General features: G+C 44.4%; 1 protein-coding gene across 2 annotated transcripts in view; it reads left to right on the top strand.

Moving 5' to 3' along the window:
• The first annotated feature begins 411 nt into the window (after positions 1-411).
• Gle1 (Gle1 RNA export mediator) overlaps positions 412-25448 on the top strand; it is a 32570-nt gene continuing 7533 nt past the window's right edge. For both annotated transcript variants that reach the window (XR_012826809.1, XM_075686285.1), the window contains exons 1-9: positions 412-689; positions 906-1172; positions 2277-2425; positions 6298-6358; positions 6444-6511; positions 8570-8844; positions 12314-12433; positions 15206-15312; positions 21182-21388. Coding sequence is in view for 1 of the 2 variants with exons in the window: in XM_075686285.1 (XP_075542400.1) it covers positions 564-689; positions 906-1172; positions 2277-2425; positions 6298-6358; positions 6444-6511; positions 8570-8844; positions 12314-12433; positions 15206-15312; positions 21182-21388 (1380 nt within the window). In the remaining variant the exon portion in view is untranslated. The remainder of the gene's footprint in view (positions 690-905; positions 1173-2276; positions 2426-6297; positions 6359-6443; positions 6512-8569; positions 8845-12313; positions 12434-15205; positions 15313-21181; positions 21389-25448) is intronic.

Here is a 25448-nt window from a genome sequence, read left to right as displayed (position 1 = left end):
GAGTGGTGAATTCGCCGCTGCAGCTGCTTTTTGGTCAAGTGGCGTAGGCCGTTCGATCCACATAAGTTCGAGCATCCCGTGGCATAATATGGAAGTTGAATTCTCTGCTACTTGCAGTTTGTGCGAATTTTGTGAGCCAGCATAACCTGCGCGGCACTACGCGATCGGGAAAGTACTGAGACGCGAAAGCGTGGGCTGCGCAGATTCGAGCGAAAATGAAACGTTTCGATCGCCCGCATCATTCTCAAGGGTAATTTCAATTAGTCCTTTTTTTTTCTAAAAACGAATTAGAATGAATTAGGTTACTAACGCCCTGTTCGCGATATTATTGACACCTTAGAGATCCCCTAGCCCTAATCTATCACTTTAGCCTTTAGTGTCCCTTTAAGAACCGAAACTGGCTCGCGAAGCCAAAGTCTAAAGCCAATCCTATCTTTGCTGGAGGGAAAACATTTGTGAGACCTCAACCGGCACGACCAGCCTGCGTGATTCTCGGTGTCTTGCTGTTGAGGTTCGAGCTCAAATGGTGAATTGTATACATCGATGCGAATCCCCCATTTGAAATGGATTTGGTATCCTACGGCCCTCGCCATGAGGCCTCTACGGAGGCAGTCCTGGAAGCCCTCCGAGATAGCAGCAAAGGAAAGCTGGTCTATGAAACCCACTGGCCTTCGAAGAATTGGTGGCAGGTGAGCGTTCAGAAGCTTACTTTGTCATGTATGAAACGCATAATAGCGCGTTCTTCGCGTTGTTTCTTTGAGACATTGCTGATGTCTCAGCGTTAAGTGTAGCTTCAGTTAGCTTTCTTGTTCCAAGTACCTAAACCGTAGAAATGTGTTGCCTTCGCGATGTGTTGCTTGTTCACCGCAAAGCACCGACGGATTCCTTCGATTTTGACATCGCAGGACGTCCTTCAGAGCAAGCCCGTGGTATATGTGGACAAAAGACTGTTGCCGCTCCGGTTTGACTATGACCGTCAGCAAAAAGACGCCGCTGACGGTCCTGCTTCACACGATGTCACGCCGAGCGACCAAAGTTCCAGCGAGTCGCCATCGGACAACACGCAGTCGCCGAAAACCGACGACACCCAAGACCTGTACTCATACGTAATCGGCTCGGACTGCGACGTCTCCATACACCATTACGAGGAAGAAAGACTGAACAGCGTCAGGGTAATAGGAATTTTGTTCTGCTCGTCCGCACATTTATAACCTGAGGTGTTCAAGAACGTGTTCGCCTGAAAAGTGACCTTATTCATCCAACGTGAAATTTTGTGATCGGCATTAACAGCCGCATTTGCATTGCCCGAGTACAACCGGAAACGTTACAAGTTACAAGCGCGAGTATGTGTCGGCCGTTTGCTGCAGAGATGAGGTGGTTTGACAGCTGAGAGAAGAGATTTGCAAAAGGCGGCCGCACAATCCATGAGAGATTAGGGAAAGAATGTAGCTCTGTAAATGTCGCGACGCAGAATGAAAGTAGTTATAGTAGAGGAATTCGCGTAAATCTTCTGTTTTGCTTAAGAGGAAGCTTTAGCTCTGCCGCTCCTATCTAAATACATGTAAAAGGAGAATTCGTTTTTCTCGGCATCCACTGCACCGAATTTGACGATGTTTGTTGAATTTGTCCGCTTTCAACGATCTGATGGATGCGGTTTACAGAAACACGATATCTGTTCTTGATGCAGATCTATTAATTTGTAAACTTCGTGCTTCTATCTTTTTCAAACATTCGAATTTTTGAACATCTCTGTAACAAAATTCGGACCCTAAATCGAAGTTCCGCTTCCAACAGTCACTAGAACTTAACTTTCTCTCTCGAATGCAACAAATTTCATTAAAATTGGTCCAGGCGTTATCTCAGAAAAGCGTTTTCATTTTACATGTATTTGAATAGGCCGTGTCGGAGTTGCGACCGAGCTAAAGCTTCCTCTTAAGCCTGTTTGTATCCACTCGTGACTTCTACTATAGAGACAAATTTAAGACTGCTCGCTGGCACAGAAACTTTCTTGGATGGTCTTGTTCCTTCGTTCTGCCTTTGTGACATTGCACAAGTAAATGTTTCTATGCTACAAGAAGAGTTTGTCGGACATTTTCTTGACCTCGTATACGTGAAGTATCTTTTTCAGAGTGAATTCACTGCTTCCATTCTGCAGTTTTTTGTAGATACAAATTTCAAGCTTTTTAATGTTTGGAATCAACATCACAATGCAACATATTGAACAGTCTCTTTCTCTATGTTGTGCAGTTACTTATTCATTGTACTGAACATTTCAGAATGCTATGAGGAAGCGGATTGCACAATATGAGCAGCAGAACCGTCGTTGGGAGGAGCAGGCCAAAAAACACCTCATGCTGATTGAGCAGAACCAGGCACTCGAGTACCAAATGCAGTTGGACAAGCTGAACCAGGAGTACCTGGAAGGGTACACACCTTCATCATATCTCATGATAATTTTTTTTTGCATGCCAGCATAATAAGAAGCAAATAAAAAACTCATGTCGTAGCTTAAGCAGAATGGCATGCTCTTAACGCCATCACTTTGAGGATAATGCACAACGTTAAAGGAAGCTAACTGGCTGCTCAACCAGTGATGGAGTGGAAAATTACAGATGTAATATTGAAGGGCCCCTCACCAGGCCACATAGAAAATTTTGGTTATATGCTGGAAGTTGTTCCGTCCTCTCTTGGGAGCATGCTACCGCAAGACTTTTTGGAATTGGTTGATTAATAGCCAAGATATATTTCAGTGCCACGAACTCATGATTTCAGGCGGCGAGTGTCACCGCCAACAAGGAGGCTCTCTCCACTTGCACTGCCTTCTTCCCTGCATTCTCCCATGCCAGAGCTGGAGGGTCATGTAACGCATATGTCCCAGGCCTTCTCTCTCCATATTCTTTTCTCTCTTTTCTTTTCTCGCACACTTTTGCTTCGCAGCACACTTCCACTGACGGTTGCACGCGCGAGCTGGCGCATTTGTCTTTTGGCGCACTATGCGTGAGAACACCTGACTAGCAGTATAAGTCAGTGCTACACAAACTCTGAAGCAGACGCAAGCGGATCACAGAGCATGATTACGCGCTGGAACACAGTAGAAAATGACATAATTTTGCTCTCAGCACATACGAAACGGAAGTTTACCTCTCTTGCTGCGGTGCGAAGGAAAACAAGAACATGCAGACATTTGGTTTGTGTGTTTTGTTATTTCTCTAAACTTTAATTTGTCTATTGATGCAACATCTACACAAATAACAAGTGTTGCCTTGGACAATTCTCGAAGTCTCACAGGTCACTATGAATGACGTCACAGCATATACACGTATGTAGGCGCACTTGCCGATATACGTCATCCCCCCATCTTGGGCTGCAGCGCCCACGAAGAGAAGGGCAAACAGCATTTATTTGAAAATTTCAGCTCTTTCCACAGCACATAGCGATGCAATTCTTAGCACGCACGATCGTAAGCACGCATTGTATGCACTGCACTTGTGAGCTCAAAAAGGCCAGACTTCGTAAGGGGCCCTTTAAGCTAAGTGTCAGAAAGGTGGCAGTGAGGACCAGAAGAAAATCTGCCTAGCCGGTATTCTAGTTCACTCTAAAGGCCAACTGCAACGAAATTTAGGGCAGTGTAAAAAGCCTAGTTTCAGATAATGTAGGTTAGAGCAGCCTCCATGCAGAATTTTACCTTTGAAATACGAGTTGATGCATTGCAGAAGTCTCAAAAAAGCAAACATTATTGATAACAAAACTGGAGAGAAAAAAAAAAACAATTACTGCTTGCGAGAAGTGATGAATGACTCGTAAACGCCTGGCTCTTCGGTATCACCTCCGAGGTAGGGTGCTGCCCGTGGCATCATTGCGCACGTGTGGTAAACTCGTTACATTAATGCCTCTGAGGGAAATAAAATTTAGTTGAAAGTTTACACTTTCCCATGTTTGATACCATCTGGGCCTTGTCGTTACAGCAGAGGCCGCAAATAGCACAACGGCCAATTCATATAATAGAGCGTTAGTGAATCAAATTACATTCCAAGACAGCCCAAAGGCCTGCAGCTGTCGTGCCTGTGGACGCAGGTAAAGCAAAAAGCAGAGTCTATACAGTTCGACAGCCGACAGGCGCGCATGTGTACAAAACCCTTTTCGCGGTGTAACAGTCGTGTTAGTCACAGTGTCATTCGCATATGTAAAAAATAAAAAAGGAAATAGAGCACACCTCTGATCGATGTTAGCATATTGAGGGCCTCGAATAGCGTCGACCTGTTGTCGAGTTGCTAAGGCATACCTAATCTCGGGTGACCCTTATGCGAAGAACGTATATGACGCATGCCAACCGTTACCTACACACTCTCTATTTATACGTGCCCTGCCTTCGATCACCCATATTTATCTGTAAATATTCCAGCTGCATTCAGTACTGAACGAGCAACATAAATGCGACCTATCAGGACTCGCACCACAGTTTGACGGAAGCGCGCCCTAAAAATCTCTCGAATAGCGCTTAAACACACCATGTGACCAGTTGCCATGAACGCGGCATTTACATCTGAAGGTGCAAGAACGGCACAAAATCTCGCATCTCTCTGGGGCATTTGTTCATGGCACCATGTCACAACCGTGTTCTTTCAATGCGGTTTCGTAATAGCGCCGTGGGGGAGGGGGGGGGTGGACTCGGCAGTGCACGCGACGCTAGCGCCGCTTTGCATGCAATGGCGTGAGACGACAATAGATTACGCGATTACAAAGGATTACATACATCGCACGTGTCCGCGTCTTTGTGCCATCTAAGGTGGCACCATGAAGATTGGGCGTGCAAGAGGCGCAATCCTTCTATGTATGGCTTACTGTTCTTGGTCACGCAGCTTGTTGATGCCAGAGCTGAAAGCGGATTTAGAAGGAAAGAGCCTGCAGCTCAGTTTTGTGCCGAGACTGGACCGGTCTGTCATATCATGTCCAGCCAATGGGGGTTAAGCCTGTCGTGTTTTCGGTAAAGCTGTATAAAGGCTGGGAAGCACAGCAAATCGACAGCGATTCTTTCAAAAGAAAGGGGGGGAAATAAATATATTGGCGATGAACTGTAGCTTGCGGTAACATTCTTGCGGCATTATGAACTAACTCGCCCAACCACAAGTTTTATTGTGCAGTCGAGAGTGGTTGTGAGCTAGGTGGTGCGATCAATTACGACGTTTAATTACGTGGCTTAGTCAACTGACAAAGGACGAGGGTACCTGGAGATTGCTGGGAGAGGCCTGTGTGCTGCAGTGGGTTTCACATTGATGAAACTCTTATCATGGATTAAAAGGCTTAATAGGTTTGATCCCCCTTGTGTGGCCTTAGTAGAGCTTTCTTATACTGCATAGGCAGCTGCAGTGCAAGAGTTTGGAATCCGTAGTTGTATAGCTCTCTCTCTCTTATAATACGTAGATGTTGGCACTTTTTTAGTGGCGCCACGTTGATTCCGTCTTCGTGTTCTACAACATAGATACATAGATGACAGCCATTTTGTCAACACTAGAGAGGTGCATTTATTGCGGTCTTTGTTTTCTACTACATAGATGGCAGCACTTTGTCAGTGTTAAATGATTGCATTTTAGTAATCGCATGCTTTCTGTGCCTTGTGGCAGGTTTGGATCGGTGGCATGTGACACTATCAGCTCGCACATGCAACAGAAAGGTGCTACTCAACTCTGACAGTGAGAGTGAAAGCAATGCACTAAAGATTTGTTCTTTGAGCGAAGCGGATGATAGTCTTCTCATAGCTTCTACTGAAAGTGCTGATTTGGAAAGCGAAAATGACATTGAGTTGGCTCGACAGAGGTACAGCGTTTCCATGCCTAAAATATGAAACAAGTTGGTTGAAAAAGCTTTAGAAGGATATTTGATGTAGTGAAGTTTGAAAATAAGCCATTAAAAAAAAAGACCAACTGAGGTCACTTTTGGTCAAAATAAAATAAGAACACTTCAGTGGTTAAAAGACAACAACTTTAGCTCTTAAGACACATTTTCGACCTTGTGTGATTGTTTAGGAAAACTTGTTCTTATCTGGGAGTGCAGATCACCATCACAAGTGACTTTGTGGGAATGGAGGTACAGTTTAATGAAAATTTTGAAAGTACTCTTAAGTTCAACATTAGGTGAGTCACATAGGTTCAGCATGACCCCCACCCGACCCACCCCTCTTAGTCAAGATGTCGTAAAACGGGATGTATTTCATCGCAGCTTTACAAAACTATTTTCAGTATTGCAGCTGCGGATGTGTAATGTTTCACAGATAAAGACTTTCATTTGTGTTCCTTCTAGGCTTCGAGAGCTTGCAGAGAAAAGCCAGATGACGCGAGAACATCACCAGAGCCACGTGCGGGTAAGTTTTTGCCCAAGCGTTTGCAGTCTCTGTGGTTTTTTAGTGCTCACAAGTTCATTCATTTGCTTTTGCAATTCCCTTCCAGCACCTGAGGAACAAAATTAAAGAAGCTGAGCTGAAACAAAAGCAGCAGGAAGAGGAAGAGAAGAAAAGGTAACTTATGGGCCTTCCTTGTGAGCTGGAATGAGTTTGGAATACCATCATTAATTTGCTAGTAGCAGGACACAAAATCTAGTGTGTGACAAATGTGTGACCATCCCTGGCATGTGCAGCGAATGCTTGGAAGCACTTTACTTGCAAACACAATTTTTCAACTCTGCCTTAAGTACCTAGCTTTACTTGCTCACCACCAATGAATTGATGTCACCAGACATTCAATAACCAGGCCACCACATAAGTGACTTTGAGCTAACGTGCTCTGTGAATAATTGAACTTCAACATTGGTTGTAAGTGCATTGGTGTCATGATCTGCATCCCAAGGAAGTCAGGGCTGTAGCAGTAAAAGAGGCGGTCCACGATACGGAAGTTCAGCATTTCACTGATTGCTTTCTGTTATCTAAGCATGGTGCTGAAACATAACTGGCGAGTTGGGAGAGTTAGTAGCAGTGTAGGACTGGGTTAAAGAAAATGAGGACACAATAAAAATACTCTCAAGTGTGCTTTTTGTGTTGTCAGCATTTCTTTTTGGGTCCTTGTTTTTTTTAGTGCTTTTTCTACTGACAGTGTGGCACTGGCAGACGGTTCACATGTGTTGCGAGAGTCGCATCACTTACAGAGTAGCAGTGGTAGTGAAATTTTTATTGCTCTTTACAACAGAGATTCTTGAATCGTGGGAAGATAACATTTAGGACCCCAATGAATAGTGCTCAAGCCAGAACTAGGGCACAAAGGAACAGCAAGTTTTGTAATAGGGTTCTGTTACATTTTGCACTTGCAGTGCTACTGCAGCAAGAACCATACCTATGACAAAATGTTGAATCAAAGTACTAAGTAAATGTTATGGTGACATGTATTTAATGGATTTATTATATTAGAATATTAACACATTTGCAATGTTTTGATTCAAATGTGGTATTATACTTCCATCCTCTTAAGCAGCAATCACAATTTATGAAAGATGAGAAAGTGATAGCCTGTATCATCTTTCCTCACTTGTGGATACAATAGAGTCATAAATTTGACGGGTGCTGCTATGATAATTGACATAATTTTGGACAACTTTCACGCTATATTCATAGAATAGCCTGTGCAATGTGAACCCCAAATGGCATTTGTCAGTTGTGTATGTGCGATTCTGATAGCGCTATTTCTTTAGTGCCCTTGTTCTAAACAGTCCAATGACTCTTTTGGCAAGAAAGTGTTGCTGAGGTCTGTGAAGGGGTTTAAGGAAGGAGGCTTGAGTTTTATTAACAGTGGGCAAACAAGGGAAGCCTCAGTCTGAAGCTGACATTACATTGAGACATTGTGGAAATGGCTGTTTTAATTAACAGGGCTTGATTCATCTCTGTCAGGGTGAGGGGGAGAGAGGGTCCTTGCAGGTGCCTCTTTAGCTGTGGTGACAGGCAGAGTCACAAGGCAGCTGTCACCACCACTAAAGGAGCACCTGCAGTCCCCTCTTGCCATCACAACTAGTAGCTCCTTTTCAACATTCCGATCTCTCTTACCCAGCCCTCACCTTACTGTTTTCGTCTCACTTAAGTTCCTTACCCTTAGAGGATACGGAGCTGTGTAAGCCCTGGCTATAAAAATAGCTGTTGGCCTGATGAAGTGGGGTGTCCGGGCAGAGGTTTCCTTGGCTCACTCACTATTAATCAATGTGAGGGATTGTGTAGACTTACTTTATAAGTCGTCTCCTCACAGCGGGGGAGTACAGATTGGACTTCTGGATCTAAGAGAAGAGCATACAATAGTGTAAACAATCCATTCCAAGACTGCACGGATCTAAGGGGGATGGCCTGATCCCCCTTAAAATATGTGTGTGCAGCACCAGCGTAAGGCGTGTGGCAAACTCACTAAGTTCTTCTTCCCAGCTGTTACTGCTCCTTTGCTCTGGAGAGACAAGAAATGTTTAATGATTAGTGAAGAGAATCCGCCAGCATGTAAGAAAATGGTCAGTGAGCTTCTCAAACTCGGACCCCACTTCCTTTAAGAAGAACCTAGATCCATGGCTGCTTCCAAGCAAGCGTGCAGCTCACTCGCTCACTGTGCAGGGAGGCAGAGTCACAGCAACGGGCAGTGTCATTGCGCTGCCAGTGCCAGGAGATGGAGTCCACACTGGCGTCGGTGCGCAAGGCTCTTGGGGAGTGCCCCTTTGCCTCGTTCCTCACAACCCCCGTGGAGGACCACCAAGGCCTGCTGGACCGCATGGCCCGACAGGTGGCAGCCTTTGGCATGCTCACCTCTGTCTCACGTGAAGACCTCAGCCGGGTCCTTGACTTTGCCACACAGCTCAACACCCTGGTTCACTCCGTCGTTGCTGATGTTGGTGAGGCTGCTGTTCTGTTCCTTTTGTTGCTGCCTGTAGTATTCTAGGCCATTCTATCCACTTCCTAGTCTCCATTTAGCATCTTATTTCATGCGCTCATTATGACTCCTATAGTGATTGCATGGCATGGCATGAAGTCCTGTGGACTGGGAGCATATAGAGGCCATATCCAAAGCAGGAGCAGGAGGAAGGAAGAATGGAGATGGGAATTAATCAACAGCTGGTGATTTCATTGGTTAAGAAATGAAATCGGTGCTCACCAACTTCATCTGTCAGGGAATGATAAAGTTCTTACAGGAGGAGCAGAAATAAACACATGTTGCGACAAGGTGCTGACTGAATTTGTGGACCTACCAGCTCTGCCCATTTGCATTGTTCACAACCTTCTCAAATGGCTCACATCACCCCTGAGACATGGTCTAAACAGTAGACTTCCCGTTGGTTCACTTTTCTTTTTGTCTTCTTTTTTCCCTCCTGCCTCCCTCCCAACAAATTATTCCCTTGACTTTCACCTAGTTTACCTCTGTGCATTTCTAACAGCCTAAACTATTATCGTGAGAAGCTTGACTGGTGCACTTTCTGAGAAAAAAAACAAAACGTTCAGAAGGCTAAGTGCTGACCATTTGCAAAGTAAACAATTTACTGAAGCTGTACACATATTTTTCATATTTTAATATGTTCCCGTATAGCCAGCTAGTGTTACAGTCATACCTCGTTAAACCATAGTTGGCCGGAGCTCGGATAAAGTATGTACTAAACGGTAGTACTGCTTAACCGAAATACCATGAGATCGCCCACTTACCTGTCAAAAACGGAACTTAGAGAGAGTGCGATGAAAGGGGAAAAACATGCAGTGTTTATTCACTTTGCGCTACAAAAGTGTTATTTTCATTTGATGCCGCGGCGGTCTAGGAGTGGTGACAGCAGCCTCAAACTTACTGAAGCTGCGAGCCAGCTTTTAGCCCCCTCTTCTCGGCGAACACTCATATGGCAGATTCCTCATTGGCGTTCTCCGTGCACGCGTGCGGTAGCGCTGCAGAAGTCGCGGGGCGCCTTTTTAATTGAGGGGTGCTGTCCTCGTCGCGACAATTGCATTCAGGAGGCTGACGTAACGTGTAGCTTCTACCCTTGTCGGGCCTGAATCGCCCGTGCTGTTGCTTTCCGTGTCGTCCTCATCACTGTTGCTAGTCGACACTTCGGCAACAACAGAGGCAACGATGGCGAAAAGTCTAACCTCGTCGCCGATATCTTTTCGTGGTCACAGCAGTGCTGCCAAGCAAATTCTTCGCATTCCAAATGCCACACACCGTAGTCAACAGCAGATCGCTGTCGCATGCCAGCGCCAACTTCGTGTCACGTTCAATAGCACAAACGATGTCTAATTTTCCTTCTATGCTGAGCACCCGGCGTCTTTTTTATTCAAGCTTCAGCATGATGCGAGTTCTTGGTTGCACGATGCCACAACGCTCTCTGGCACAACACCAAAATGATGTTGATGTTGCTTCACGCTCAAACACACAGGGCGCTTGGAGGCCGTTGTTCCGATCTGTGAGGCTTGTTGTTCTGCTGGGCCGCCCGATGGAGACGACGCATGTTTGCGCTACGAAAAGTAGAAACACTACGTTTTAACCAATACGTATGGAATAAGCTGGTACGGTTTATGCAGATACAAAACATGTTATGTTAAATGGCCGCTGAGTCGGGGATTTGACTTTACTACTTTTTAAACAAAACTACTGTTTAAGCAGGTACGGTTTAACGAGGTTTTACTGTATTTCTATTTTGGCGTTAAATTCCATTTCTGATGTATGCTCACAAGCTTATAGACGTCGCATCTGTGCACCTTGTACGCTCGGGTGCATTGCATTTATTGATGCGTTTATGGGCACATTAATCCAAACGGCACTGAGAAATGGACACTCTTCTGAGTTTGCTTACAAGTAGACTGAAAAGGCTGTTTACTAACCTGTATTGTTACAGCATACGCTTCCAGGTTCACATTCATCTGCCAGGCATGCCTCCTCGCTCTCACATTTTCCTTGTAGGACAAAAATATGGCCGCTTCGTCACAGTTCTCCCCCTTTCTCATCTTTTGATCTCCAAAAAAATTCTCTGTTGCTCACAGCAAAATCCGGCTTTCTTTATGGCTGTTTGAAGCCTCGAAAAAGTGCTTGCGCATGCAAGCACATGTGACGTTAGCGTTCAGCGACGTTAGGATCAGCTTCTGACGACTGCACAGTGATTAATGCTGGCATGTCCATTCATGACGCTGCCGCCACAGTTTGTTGCGCCTCCTCTAGGTGCTGCATGCTTCCCATAACCAACCCGCTAGCCTGCTCAGTTCATCTACAACGAATCTAATGACTGTCGAGTAACAGTGGCTTGTCGAGCCGGGAAAGGAGAGAAAGCTGCATGGACAACCACAGGTGTAAGACATGTTGCCTCTATTTATTTACTTATTTATTTATTTATTTATTTATTTATTTATTTATTTACTTATTATAGTTATATTTCTCTGAGACTGTTGATGTTCATTAACAGCGAGATGTGATGCTTTTTTTTTTATGAAGAGGTTTTCAGCTCGGTTGAGGGTTGCCAGTACAGCAATCAGTGCTGCTGCTGCAGGCGATAGTGTAAATGTCGATCCAAGAGCTTCTCTAATGAAGCAGTTGCCAGAGAGGTGAGAAAACTTAACGGGAATGGAGGGCTCCAGTGGTGAAAGTGACCAAGAAACTAGAGAAATGATAACAGTGCCCTCCAGTGGTTACGGGCTTCACCTATGACCGTCAAAGCTTGAACTTCAAGAGTGATAGTGTGTGGTTTACACTACTTAACCTTGCTGATTTCTTTCAGTAAGCTCTGTGCACATCATTTTTGTTAAAATATCTTTTCTGCGTCTTAATCAATTCTTTGTCGGTAGTTTTGAGAAAGATCTCAATTATAACGAACTTCTGATATAGTGAACACACTTTCTGCAATTATTTTTGTTGTATCCGGGCTTGGCTGTATAGCATAACCTTAGACTTGCCAGGACACGTTGCTGCAGCCTGTGCAGGGCCTTATTGCCTGTTGCATCTATGGTTTTTCAATGCTAAGATAAACAGTGCAGTAGAGAAACTTTGCACACAAAAGTGCTAGTTCCAGATGATGCATGTGCCTGCATAAATACAGAAAACAAGTTGAAACATCAAAAGAAAACCAGTCATGGTGAACAAGATAAAATTGTGTGCCAGAGGCATGCACGTTATCATTATGCCCAGATCAGGAAGAAAATAAAGAAAAAAGGGCAGGTTCTTGTCTAATTTTTTCAACAGCCATAAGGTTAGCAGACGGTTGTGCCAAAATAGCAGATCACCATGTGGTTCATTCCTGAGCACTAATTTCAAGACTTAACGTACAGTCGTCAGCACTGTTGCAGCACATGTGGCGGTATCATTGACTCATGAACTGCTCCTCCTCACATGTGCAGAGCAAGCCACCAAGAAAGGAATTGCAGCGCAGAAGCAAGAGGTTGTGCAGAAGACGAAAGACATAGAAGCATGCGTGCCAGAGGCAGACCCCAGCGCTCAACCGCCTGCACCATCGCCAGGTAAGTGGAGGCTGTCAAAGTTTGCTGTTCCAATTTCCCTTATGCTTGCTCATGTCACTTTCATTTTGACTCTGTGCAACACAACCTCAGTAAGCTCATTTTTCGTATTTTGTGGTTGTTTCATTTGTGCATTTGCAGTGGGCATTTTCGTGCTTTAGGCTCCCACTCCATGTTGAACCTCAGTATAGCGAACAAAGAAATTTGAACAAATTATCGAGCACATCGAAGTTTAAAATGTTTCTCACTAATGACAGCATATGCAGTAGAACCTCGTTCATACATTTAAAAAAAAAATATCAGAGGAAGAAAGCGTACCAACCAGGAAATGTTTGATCCGAAGTAACTAAAAAAAATTGACAGGCACAGCTTTGGTTGACATCTACCTAATGTGAAGCGTTGCGCGGACCCTTGCAGCCCAAGACGAGTTTTGTTGTTTTTCTGTTGCATGGTGTTTTAAGAGGGCGATGGGAAACCAAAACGAAATCGAGCTGATGTGTGATGCCGGATGCCGCCAAAGCAAAACGTGATGCCCACATCGTGCCACCTGCAGCAGGGAACGGCGGCCAGTTCGGATTATCGCCTACTAAAAGTGTGCAGTACGCTACCAATGACACTACACAACACGCGCTACAAAATAGATTTGGTGCTATAAATAGAAATTGGCTCGCGGCTGCTGCCATGATTCCTAACTCCATCGTTTTCACAGACAGTTTCCGCTGTCACCAAGCAAGATATGTTCATATTGACCTGTGCATGCTTGACATCGTGCTGGTTAATTTAGTTATATCACGTTAATGGGCTAATTGGTTTGAATACATGATAGGATGTGTAAGCGCGACTGAACAAGGACATAGAAAGAAACAGACACACAAAGACAGCGCTGTGTCTGTTTCTGTCTCTGTGTGTCTGTTTCTTCCTATGTCGTCATTGAGTCGTGCTTACACATTCTATGATTGTTAATTTAGTTAGCAAGCGAATGTTTATAAGTTTATACGGCCAATATAACTACTATCCTTACTTCGTACAGCTATCTACTAATTTGCTATTGCAATCGGTTCCTCACCTTTCAGGCGGAACTGCGAATTTTTTTCTCTGTAAAACGCTTCTTAGACTACGCTTTACAACTTCCAGTTTATAAACAAAATTTTTCATTTCGACCAAGATGTTTGTTCAAGACAAATTTGACCAAGGTTGTCTTGGTTTAATTCGAGGAGTGCTCATCATGTTTGCCATCTCTGAAGTAGAAACAGATAAACATGCAAATGCAAGCTAGCCTATGTGAAGACTATCGTACTAATCCTGGTACGTGCAAAAATGTGCCCCGCATGTTGTTTACTGCACACACATCAGACCCTGCTCACTATTATGGCTGTCATGGAAGAGAATCAAGAAGATATGCCGTAGCTAGATTTACTTGTAGTTCTGTTTTTGCATACTCGTTTCTCACTACCCCACAAGCGTGAACAGCACGGCAAAATGTCAAACCAAGGCTCAGCAATACCAGCTTTATTAATACGAAAGCATTATAAGCCCCATGAGGCAGAAAATCCGACGTGATCAAGTGATGGTACCAAAAATGGCCACTGCCGCAAAGAGTAAAAACACGTCAGGAATGCTCAGATTGACGTTACATTTTTTAGTGAGTTTCTTGTAAACAAAGTAAATTAATGCTTTGAAATGAAAATTTGGTAAATTTCTATCTGGGTGGGAATCGAACCCGGACCTCCGGGTTCATGTTTATAAGTCCAGTCTTCAACTGCTACATCTGAGACCTCGCACAGCTAGCTTCTGCATGGGTATTTATGTTCACGTTTTGTTTGTGCAATATGCAGTGTTGCTCATTATTCAAACCTGTATCAGCTCGTTGCATACTGTATATCTTTGCCACAATGTTCTTTTCATGATAAGGAAGCTCGTTACTTACTACAGCAAATAAGAGTTTAGACACCATGGGTGCCAGAAAAATTTATTTTACATCCTAGATGTGCAACTCAAAACAAAGTGGCGCGTGCATCTGCGCACATTTGGCTGCACCACAGCTGCTTGGGCTTTGTTTTATTGCGATAGCAATTATACAAACACTCCAGGCGCATTTATGCTGTCGCCGTCAAGTTCTGTATTAAAGTCAAATGGCGATAAAATCGTCGCCGCATGGCATATGCCATATGTGCAAGTAAAGCATGCAAGGGTGAGGTGGCGATCACGGTTCAATCTTGCGCACACACAACGGAGGAAAGTGGAGAGAAAGTGCAGCACCTTTTGTCGCGCACAAGGCTTTAAGGGGACGGTAGGGAGGAGGGGCGCATTCTACTCCAGGTGACCCTGGCGGCCGCATGCACCCGGCCGTGCCGCTGCATCTTGAAAGCCATCTGTGTGACAGGTACAGAGTCTGCACTGCAATGCGTTCTCGCCGCTTAGCGTGCATTGAAGCGAGAGGCACCACGAAATTCAATTTGCTCGCTCCTCCTGCCACACTCCCTCAAGCCACTATTTTGACAGCAAGTTTCTGCGGTCGTCGAGCGAGATGTGTGCATGTTTGCTTGTGCGCGCATGACACCATGCTTGTTAATTTAGTTTGTATGCCTATGTTTACAAGTTTATACGGTCGATAAAACTACTGTGCTTGCTTCGTATAGCTGTCCACTAATTTGCTGTCACAATCGATGCTTTGCCTTTCGGGTGGAACTGCAACTTTCTTTTCTATATCTTTTTTTTATTATTTTTCTGAATGGTATAGTATTTTGATGCTGGTGTTTCTATCGTCAACTGCAGGAAACATGAGCCAGGTGGAAACCAGCCAGCTGAAGAGGCACGCCAGCATTTTGGACAGACTGGAGCAGTGGCAGGCTTCTTACAAAGAGCTCACCCAAGACAAAACAGTAAGTGAAGCTTGTTCCACGTACTGGGCTGGCTCTCTTTTGGCACCACAATGAGATGAGCTTGCATCCACGATTCATGGCTGTCCCTGTAGAAAGAAGGTCAACGCACTCTGTATATCTACAGAGATTGCATTTTTACTCTGATACTTTTCACATTTCACTGGCCCCATATAGAGTTAGGCACAGTGGAGTTGCACTTATGGTTTTATTTGAGAGGCTCTTTTGCAGATACTACCAGTTGCTGCGCACCTGCATCTCGTTCAAAAACTTTTTTTTATGAACTTGAGTTTCCAAGAAAAGGAAATTTGGCTAGCTGTTACAGGCTATAGACTTGACATACAGTAGTGTAATGAGATGAGGCACATGAAGGCAATATGCACGCAGGAGCACTACATTCGCACCAAAACTTTTGTGAAGGAGAAGGAGCAGTTATAATGTGCAGAAAGAGCATAAATGATAAACACAAGCCAATATTAAAAAATAAAAGAAATTTGAATGTGTGTCTTGGCAGTGACATTATAGCCTGCTATGTTAGAGTGCGTGCCGCACAATACCAACAACACTCGAACACCTTCCTGTGATGTGAAAACCATTGAGGACACACATTTATATCGCTGCTTGTTATCAATTGATGTTCATATGCTGGTCTCACTTCCTTTCATGCAGCTTTTAATGAAGCGTTTAAGTGCAGTAGCGTCCTAAAGGTATGGCACATCCGTTCAGTAGGATACTCCGTTCAATAGTAGGATCTGTTCAATAGAAAAATGAGTTTCTGTCACTAATAAGAATGCCAGCAGCATTTGTACTTTGTTGTTGTTGATTTGAGTTAATTGTGCTTTTGTGTTTTACACTTTTTGATAACCGAAATGCACCGCTGTTCTGAAGATGAATTCCTTGCCTCCCATAAGAATAATTATTCTGTCGCTGTAACACAGCAAAGATTACATCCAGTTGTCTGTGACACGATTCTAGTAGCCTCTAAATAAAAGCTGCATTACTACTATTGTTAAACTATCACTTGTTTTTTGGCAATGTCACAAAACTTTACTCCGTGGCAGTTCTGAGTAATTACTGCCAAAGGGTAGGATTGCCTTAAGGCATAGATGAAGCTAACACAGAAATTTGTGGTCCACTTTGGCATTTGTTTTGTAGCAGCCAGGGTGTATAGATGGGGTGTTTATTGAATGCTGCTTTCCTTCAAACTGTGACCATTCAAATGAATTATAAATGCTTGAGGTGACTTATAATGCACTTTGCCAGTGTTGATGTGTAGTGATCAAATGTTTAAACTGAAACATAATGACTAAAGTATACTGAAGTGGTTTCTTGTAAAGGTTCTTTCACTGTGTGGCTTGGTTCTCATTGCCACAGTACCACTAACTTGTTTTTTTAAAAAAAAGGCCGTCTAAAACCTTTCTATTTTCACTTCTTTTTTTTTATTTATTGTCTTTTTTGAGAGGCAGCAATGGTGCTTGTCTTTCCAGATGTCCCTCGATTGTTTTGTTGAGGAGCGGTAAGGTTCGCCTTTCTGTTGCACGTTTTCATGGCTTAAAAAGTGCTTCAGTCTTCACAATGGTAACAAATTATTGCTGAACCATGTCGGCTAGGTAATGTGTGGCTGTGCTACCATCGCTGGAAAGTACAGATGCTGTGGAAGGATGTGGACCATAAATTATGTTTATTGCTATGGAGACAGAATCCAAAATATAGGCACGGTAATCAAAATAAAATGTCTCAGTTGCAGCAAATCTGTTTGACCAGTGTCTCTGATTGACACCAGAAATGGAGAAAAAGAACAGTGTTCGTTAGTGAAGCAAGGCTCTTACAAATATGAGAGTTGGAGGAATAGATGAGAGACATAGGTGCGAAGGATGGACAAAGAGAAAACAGACACAGGCATGTGTTGAAAAGGGCAAATGGGCAGTTTAGCCAAGCATATAAGCCCACCAAGGCTGTGTAGTATATCATTTTTTATATCGAGTTTGATATCTCATAATGCTTATTTACACACTGGAAATTTAACGCAAAACCTGTTGTAGTGTTTTTGACAAGCTAATTTTAAGCAGTTCCAGTTGTGGATCGCTCAGCAAATATACTAATCAATGTATGACTGAAATAAGTGTGTGTGTGTGTTGTGTGTGTGTGTGTGTGTGTGTGTGTGTGTGTGTGTGTGTGTGTGTGTGTGTGTGTGTGTGTGTGTGTGTGTGTGGGTGGGTGGGTGGGTGGGTGGGTGGGTGGGTGGGTGGGTGGGTGGGTGGGTGTGGGTGGGTGGGTGGGTGGGTGGGTGGGTGGGTGGGTGGGTGGGTGAACGGGCGGGCGGGCAGGCGGGCGGGCGGGCGGGTAAGTGGGTGGGTGCGTGCGTGCTAATGTACTCCCTGTGGCTAGAAATAAAGGTAATAAAGTTCTTTTGATTTTGCATTGTGTGGATTGGTGTTTTGGCATTCTGGCATTTATAGCCCACGTAATTCGCTTGTCATTTAATGATATGGGCTGGAGGCTGGCTGGACACCTACGCTAGCTGCCTTTTGTACCATACTGATTCTTTTGAATTATATTGTACCAGTATATATAAACAATCATTTTACATAATGCATGCCACTGACTAATGCTTACAAATAAATCATTTTGGCCACTCTGGGTAATTTATTATGATAAGCTTAGGAATATTTTTTTTAGGCAACACCCACATCGTGGGCTCCTTATGGATATGTTGAATTGCACTGGACACACATGGTGGACATTACAGCACACCAGCTGTCATTTGCTACTTGGTCGTGTATGATTTCCCTAGAGGAAGGATGAAACATAGAAGTCCCTATGACACTGGCAGTTCATCAAGTGACAAATGGGCACTGTACATCTGTACAGTGCCCATTTATATTTCCTAGATGTGTTGCTTGCATTTTTGCCCACATTGTGTTTCCTCCACTTGATATTTTAATTTCTTTATGTAAGTTTACATAATCTGTTCTAGCCATAGCAACATAATTTGCAATAGTATTCGTTATAACAAAGTTTAACAACATCAGCAGATAATTTTCATGCTTTTGTTCACCATACCACATGTCCTTGCACTCAAGTCATTGCAGATGGGGTCAGTACATTACAGTATTCGTAAGTACAGCGCATGAGTGGCTGCAGTGTTTTGGCATGAACGCCAGTGTTGACTAGCTAAAGAAAAGGTGTGGATTAACTGGAGAAAGTCTACTGGCTGGCATTATAGCACATTAACCACTTCTTTAGTGTGACATGGATACATTTTTGGCCGAGGATCGTTCGAACTTTCCATAGCGTTACACATGCTGTTGCAGTTAGTTGCAATACAGATAGTATGGCTGTCTAAAAACAGTAGTTTGGGACTTTGCTATTGGGGGTCCTGTTGCACTGAGTCAGTTAGAGACATTGTAATTTTTCTGATGACATGCTAAGCAGCAGTGCCTTGAATCATACCTACCAAGTGTATCAAGCTCTATCTGCCCATGGCTCCTGTGGCCTATTGTAGCCACGAAGCAGTTCAGCCTCGAAGTGAGAAAATAGAGTATAGCTCCACTGATCGTCTGTTAAGCTTAATCCTTCGTTAACTGAACTTTATCTGCTACAGTGGACAAGTTTCTATGTCTTGCCATGCCTTCTAATGCTGAGCATGAGTATAGTCGCATGTTCAGTTCTTAAAGGGACACTAAAGTGAAAATTGATTTCTTCTGCATCAGTAAATTGCCGTTCTACAACACCAAAAGCACCACTCTTACAACGATAAGGTGTTTGGTAAGCCAGAAAAAGCGCAAGAGCAAAATACGGGTAGCGATGCCTACTTAAGTTCCCTAATATTAAACATGGCAAGTTTCGGGAACCTTTTTTCAGTGAACGCGGTTAAAATGCGAAAATATACCTTGGAATCCCTGACATCGCGCTGACGTACCGGCGCTGGGGTTTCGGCGCGAAATTCAAATACTGATACTTGGACCTTCATTTTCTCATCTAATAATCAAGCTATTCTTTTTTTAAATGACTGCCTGCAGGGTTCTCAAACAATGCGTCATTAGTCTAAACTGATTTATTGTTTCGCTTTAATGTCCCTTTAAGCATGATGGGCGCACTTCAGTGGCGGCAACATGCAAGAATGCTTGTGTACCTAGTGAGCTTTACGAGCGCATTAACCTTTTGACTGCCAAGTTTCTTTTTGTGACTTCTACACAGCCCCTGCCAGTTCTTTTTGCGTGTTGGTTCACTGGGCATTTCCTGCTGCATAGATGCTTGCTTTTTATCGCCATTTTCTCGCATTTCAGCATTGGTGAACAGTTCCTAAGTTTACTTGTCTGCCGTAATCCAGACGGACAAACATGCCATGCTGGTCATGGCCACGACTGCCCATCTGATACTCATTTCCAGCAGTTTTTTTTTTTTTTTCTCTTGTCTCGGTGGATATCTTATGGTACATAGAAACTGGTTCTCTGTCGTCAGTTTCTTCTGATTCATAATTCACATCTGTAAATCTCGGTAGTCTCTTAATGTCAGGATGGACCTGCTGCGGGGCTGCCTGCTGTGACAGAGTGACAGAACATTAAGGCACAACTGGGGTGCGATCGGAGATGGTTGTTCGACCCGTTCGTTCGGTTACCGGCGCGCGCGATTGGCCTACTCCGTGCCGACATCTCCAGCTGCGGGGCGCGGCCATGTTTTTGGTGACGTCAAAATGACGACAAGCTTCTGTCAATCATCCTCCCACGGAGCATTTCGTCTGCTAGGCGACGGGAGCTGGGAAGTTTGGAGCGATCATACGGCTTCGCATGGTGCGTCTGGTGGATTGGATCCAACAGGCGGCTGCGGTGTGGCACGTTTGAATCCAATCCATAGTTTAATTCGAGAAAATGGCGCTTCCGTAGGGAACTTCGGTTGTTGCGCTGACGTTTCTAGAGGAAGGAGGAGAGTGGGTGGAGATGCGAAACGCGTTTGAAGAAATGGCAGAAAGTGAATTCCAGCGTCGTTTTTGTTTCTCGAAATAAATATTTCGTTGGTTGTACAGAGAAATCAACCCCATCATCGGTGCCAGCAAGCAAGCCACTGGAATGTTGTCGCTGCCTCTTGAAAAGTTCGCCACTCTTCCTGTCGTTTTTTTTTTTTTTTTTCTCGCTGTGCGCGACACCACCTAGGGATGACGCAAAGAAACTAATAGTTATAAATTGCAGTAGTCACACGTACTACTAGTATTTGAAAACGTGTTTGGGCTTGGGAAGAAAAATTCCTTTTTTTTAGATAAAAATTTCATTCATTTGGAAGACGAGAAACATTTAGTTTTGTAGTATACTGTCTGCAAGCAGACGACAAACGACGGAAGTAAACTTCCGGGGAGGTCACCGCTTCCTGATTGGCTGCTCTCTCCGCCCCGCTGTCACAAATTTTGCATACTGCAACTTTGTGACGTTGCAGTAACTGAACAGAATGCGTATCGAACATATCTCCGATCGCACCCCTGGTGTGTAATGTCATTTTTTGCACGAGTTGCTTCTGGAGAGGCCAGGAGTGCACTGAAAACATAATAGTACACTTATGCTCGGGAGTGGCAGGGGTTGTGTGAGGGCGGGTGCCCAAGTTATCTCTGGAGTGGCACCCAAAGGTTAAAAGACACCAGATAGTCTTAATTAATCCAGAGCCCTTTACTATGTCCCGCATAGCTGCTCCGTTGCTTTGGGAAGTAAACCGAATAAACCAAAATGTGTGGGCATTGTTGATGTCTCATTTGCGCAACCTGATGCTTATCAGAAATAAGTTCGTTCTGTTCAATGTTTCTGTTAGCCAGCTGATGGCTTGTTCAAAGCCATGCCTTCTCTTTTTCTCTTACTCTTTTCTTCTTCCATTTTTCTGGGACCAGCACAAGAAGTACTGCTTCGACCTTCTGAAGGCAGTCACAATCCCTGTGAACGCGCTGGCCACTTCGAGCTCGGTAAAGGAGAAGCTCGAGCAGCTGAGCTCCCTGCTGTCAGGCAAGCCCTTCAAGTCTGGGCCTCGCACAGTGTCGACCACGTCGCATCCGCTGGCCCTGCGTTTCTGCCTCGACAGGCTTGCGGAGAAGATTGTGGTAAGTGGCTGCATGCTTGGTGCCTCTCTCTTCGCATTATTAGACTCTCAAAGTTGTTGTCAGACCTGCTTGCACAGAATCAAAATGTTTCAAATGCCCCCTTGTTGAAGAATGGAAATGCCATTCGCAAATTACTCTCGGAAGCATAGGAACATTGATTGGCTGTTTAATTCTCACATTCCAGCACTTTTGTTAGATTGCACTCTGGAGGAGGAGGAGGAATAAACTTTATTAGTTGAAATGAGCCGACGGTAAAATCGTCCGAGGTGGGCGGCGTCCCTAGTCCAGGATGCCGTGGGCTTGAGCTGATAGCTTGGCCCTGCTCACCAGGCGATGCTGGTCTTCAGGGCTCGAGCTTATCAGTTGGGCCTCCCACTGCTCGACGGTTGGTCCGGTGACAATCAAAACTTGAATGATAACGAGGGGTGTGTGAATGCCAAATTGTAGGCTTCGAATCAAATGTCTTAACAGATCAAGAAAAAGAAAAGAAGAAAGCTAAATACCGAATTGAAATTAGAAAAATTTTCACAAATTTTAACGCTTACAAGTTTTGGGCAAGAGAACAGGTGCTGCTCATGCTCGGGAGCCTCCTAGCATTGCATAATAAGAATATGTAAATAAAAATAAAGACATACGGTCTACTCTTATTAAAGGAAACGACAAATTAGTAAGCCAGCACAGATTACAACTCAGTTCTAGTATATGAAGGTCAGGAAAATATTTTTTTTTTATCATAGGATTTCTGTTACATATAATCAATAGCTTTTTTTTTTCTCTGAAACCAATGAATTGGTGACAATCTGTTGTACTGAATATTAATGAGGTTCTCAGTTTAATAGTAGACCTGTGCTTTGCAACAATCTTTTAGATATTGCATAGACTTTTGCTTTCCAGTTTTTATCCAAAATATGGAATGGCTCTCCCAACTTTACGTTAGGCAGGTTATTGCAAGGCCAATCTCCACAAGAGACGAAAGATCTGCACTGATATCACGTGACTCAATCATTATCCCGCACGTAGCCGGCGCCGACGGTAAGGAGCAGGCGTGGCTTGCGCCGTTTCATTGTCAGGCGTTATTTGCCACCTGTCATATTTTGAAATCTAGCAAGTCACGGCAAGTTTGCGCAACGCTCCGTCTCTCTAACCCCCCTCCCCCAATCCTCCTCATTCATCTGCGCCGTCTGTGCAAATGCATGCAACCTGCTGTGACACTGTCGTGCCCATCCAAAGCTAGCCTTGCGACGGATTTCAAAGCTACGAAAAGAGGTCGATGTGCGTCGAGGAACGGCGTCGGGAGCGAGAGGCTGCCGTACGGTGTGCCTTAAGTAGATTTATATCTTTAATTCATCACTAAAGTCGCGAAATATGACCTTTGGTGCCCCACGCAACAAAAACATGAAGCTGCATTAGAGGTCCACCACGTGACCTTCTGCTAGTGTACTTGGTCTCTGGTCTTTCTATTAGTATTGAAATGCAGTATACTTTTTATTATTATTTGTTTTTACTGACTTGCAATGTGCAGGTAAGCCTTCGTTTGTAGTGAGCAGAAAAGTGGTGCTGCCTTCGCCTTCATTTTCGATGAGTTGGCTTGACTCTTCTATAGAAAGAACCATGATGACAGAGGCCAGCCAACCATGACGTAGGCGTGTACTTGGGGGAAAACGCGTTACAAATATAAGAAATGTCTGTATAACAACGCAAACTTATTGCACCAGCTTTTCATGTTCAAAAGTTGTTGGAAAGGTCAAAATGTAAGTGGTTAACCACAGTTATACTCACTCCTGTGTAAGCAGAACGATGGGCGGCTTTCACAATTTGCGAGGCAAGCTATCAATATCGCTCTCACTTCTGAGCGTTGCTGGATAAGGGAGGGACTCTTAATTTTTTCGAGGCTGCTCAAATCGACAAGTTCTGCTTGCTAAACATCCATGTGCTTTTGGAAGTAACCGTTACAGGTGTAAACACTACCGAGGGTGAGCTTTGTGTTGCACCATAAAAAACTAGGTCCTTCAAAATCGGTTGTCGGTCCCTTTAACATACAAAATACTCTACCACTGTGCCATCTGCAGATAATTTTCGTGTTTGTTCATTTTGGTTGGGCATTCACCAGCAACGGCCGTAAGACAAGTGCCTCGTCCACACAGCCCGTGGGCCAACTGAATGAACATTAAAGTAAACCTGACCAAAATTTAATGGCAACCTTACATGTCGGAGCCCGTCTGGCTTCTCCATCACGGGTGAAATTGCAAAAGATGCAGTAGCGCTTATAGTCATTCCACTGTTGCTCGTGACAAGTGTTGGAGCCGCCAGTTCCAACACTCTCCATTGCAGGCGGTTGCACAGGCAAACACTGCTGAGGCAAAACCGACTGCTAGGGGCGTGCACCTTTTCATTTGATCTATCAGCTGCGCCACTAAGCTGGAGGTTATTATAAAGGAGCTATGTTCTTATTCTTTTGCTTGGCATTTTCAACAGGATATTTCTACTGTTCACTATTGGTGCATTCAGCTGTAGAGCGTAGCTTGCACGTGAAGCACCTGCCAATCGATGCTTCTGTTGCGACCTTCCGGTAATAAGTTTGCATTGACAAAATAAAGTTATGTTCGTGTCTCCTGTTGTGTCAAGACCAGTTTGTTCAGCTGTAGTGACATTCCAATTGTCCAGTTGTATCTCGTAGTACATTCGATCCTCGTTATGAGAAAGTTGAAGGGGAAGCGAAAATTACTTCGTTATATCGACCAGTGCCCTTTACTGCAGTATATGTCCAATGGTGTGCGCAACCTTGAACATGCAAAGAAGATTACGGCTCTACGGCCCGCCAAACCGCTACGCAGCCGAGCATGTGTTGAAATTTTAATGAAACAACAACAAAGGACTCTTCGGTGTGTGTAACACGCAGCATTTTAGCACCTGACGTGACAGGCTTTGATAGACTTCTGCTCCAATATGATGTTCTTTCGCTTCCGCTTTCCACTTGTCCGTATTGTCATGAAATCGGCGAAACAGCAACACAGTCATAGGGATCAGCTAGTACGCTGCTATGCAAACAAAATCTATCGTGTTCGAACAGCACGTGGACCACAACACGTTGCGCCGACTAGCTTCATGGCTGTCGGTGATGGTTTCACTTTTGCAAGATTTCACAAACCTGTTGAGGTATACGGCCAACAGAACTTGGCACAGCGCCAGAAACACTGTCAGCTCTGTACGCGAACGTGTTCGGCCCGTGAAAGCGAAACTGTTTGATCCGTCACTCTCTCTCATGGCCCCGCAGCTGTCGTGGCTCCACTGTGACTGGACCTTCTTTCGCACGTTTTCCGCACCATTGTGAATGTCTCTCATGTCTCTCATGAATTGCATGAGAGACATGTGGGTTCATTTGCTCCTCGAAATCTGCCTTTCCCTAGGTACTACCGTACAAAGGAGAAGGGCATGCTATGCACTGTTTGTCCCTGGCCTAACTTCACTACATGGCAGCAGATAAACGCTTCGGAATAAGTCAGCTCTCCATTCGGCTTTCTCGGCACCTCAGCATGTGTTCTGCTTGTGACTGCGGCATCCTGTGTTTAAATGCATTGTTTCAATTTTTTTTCTACTTTTATCCTTTTGTTATGTTTCTGCATTATTGTATCATTTCCCCCTTTCACTTCTACAGTGCCTGTTCCTTTTTTTTCCTATGTTTCGCCACTATGGTTGACACGGAGGGTTTCGCCACCGTGCCTAATACCGTGCCAAGGGGAGCGAAGTGACCTGGCGCGAAGCGCAGGAAAGGGGGCTTAGGTAGATGCTGCTTTAGCGGCCGCAGACCAATGAATAATAGCATGTAGTTATTGCGAATTTGTTTAGTGTTAGATATTCAGTGGCACATTATACTGAAGCGTTTGTTCATGGCTGGGTGGTGCATGTACCAACCTTGCCCATGTGGCATGTACTCCTTCGATCGCCGACGGCTGTGCCACTGGCTTAGTACTGAAGGTACAGTGCAAAGCAACAAACCTTATGTTACGTGCGCCCCAGTGACATGCGCCAACCACTGACGACAAAAGATCGATGCTTTGCC

Source organism: Dermacentor variabilis, chromosome 3 (assembly GCF_050947875.1).
Source record: "Dermacentor variabilis isolate Ectoservices chromosome 3, ASM5094787v1, whole genome shotgun sequence".
Lineage (NCBI taxonomy): Eukaryota > Metazoa > Arthropoda > Arachnida > Ixodida > Ixodidae > Dermacentor > Dermacentor variabilis.
The sequence above is the reverse complement of the archived record's forward strand: the minus strand, read 5'-3'. Positions and strand labels throughout refer to the sequence as shown.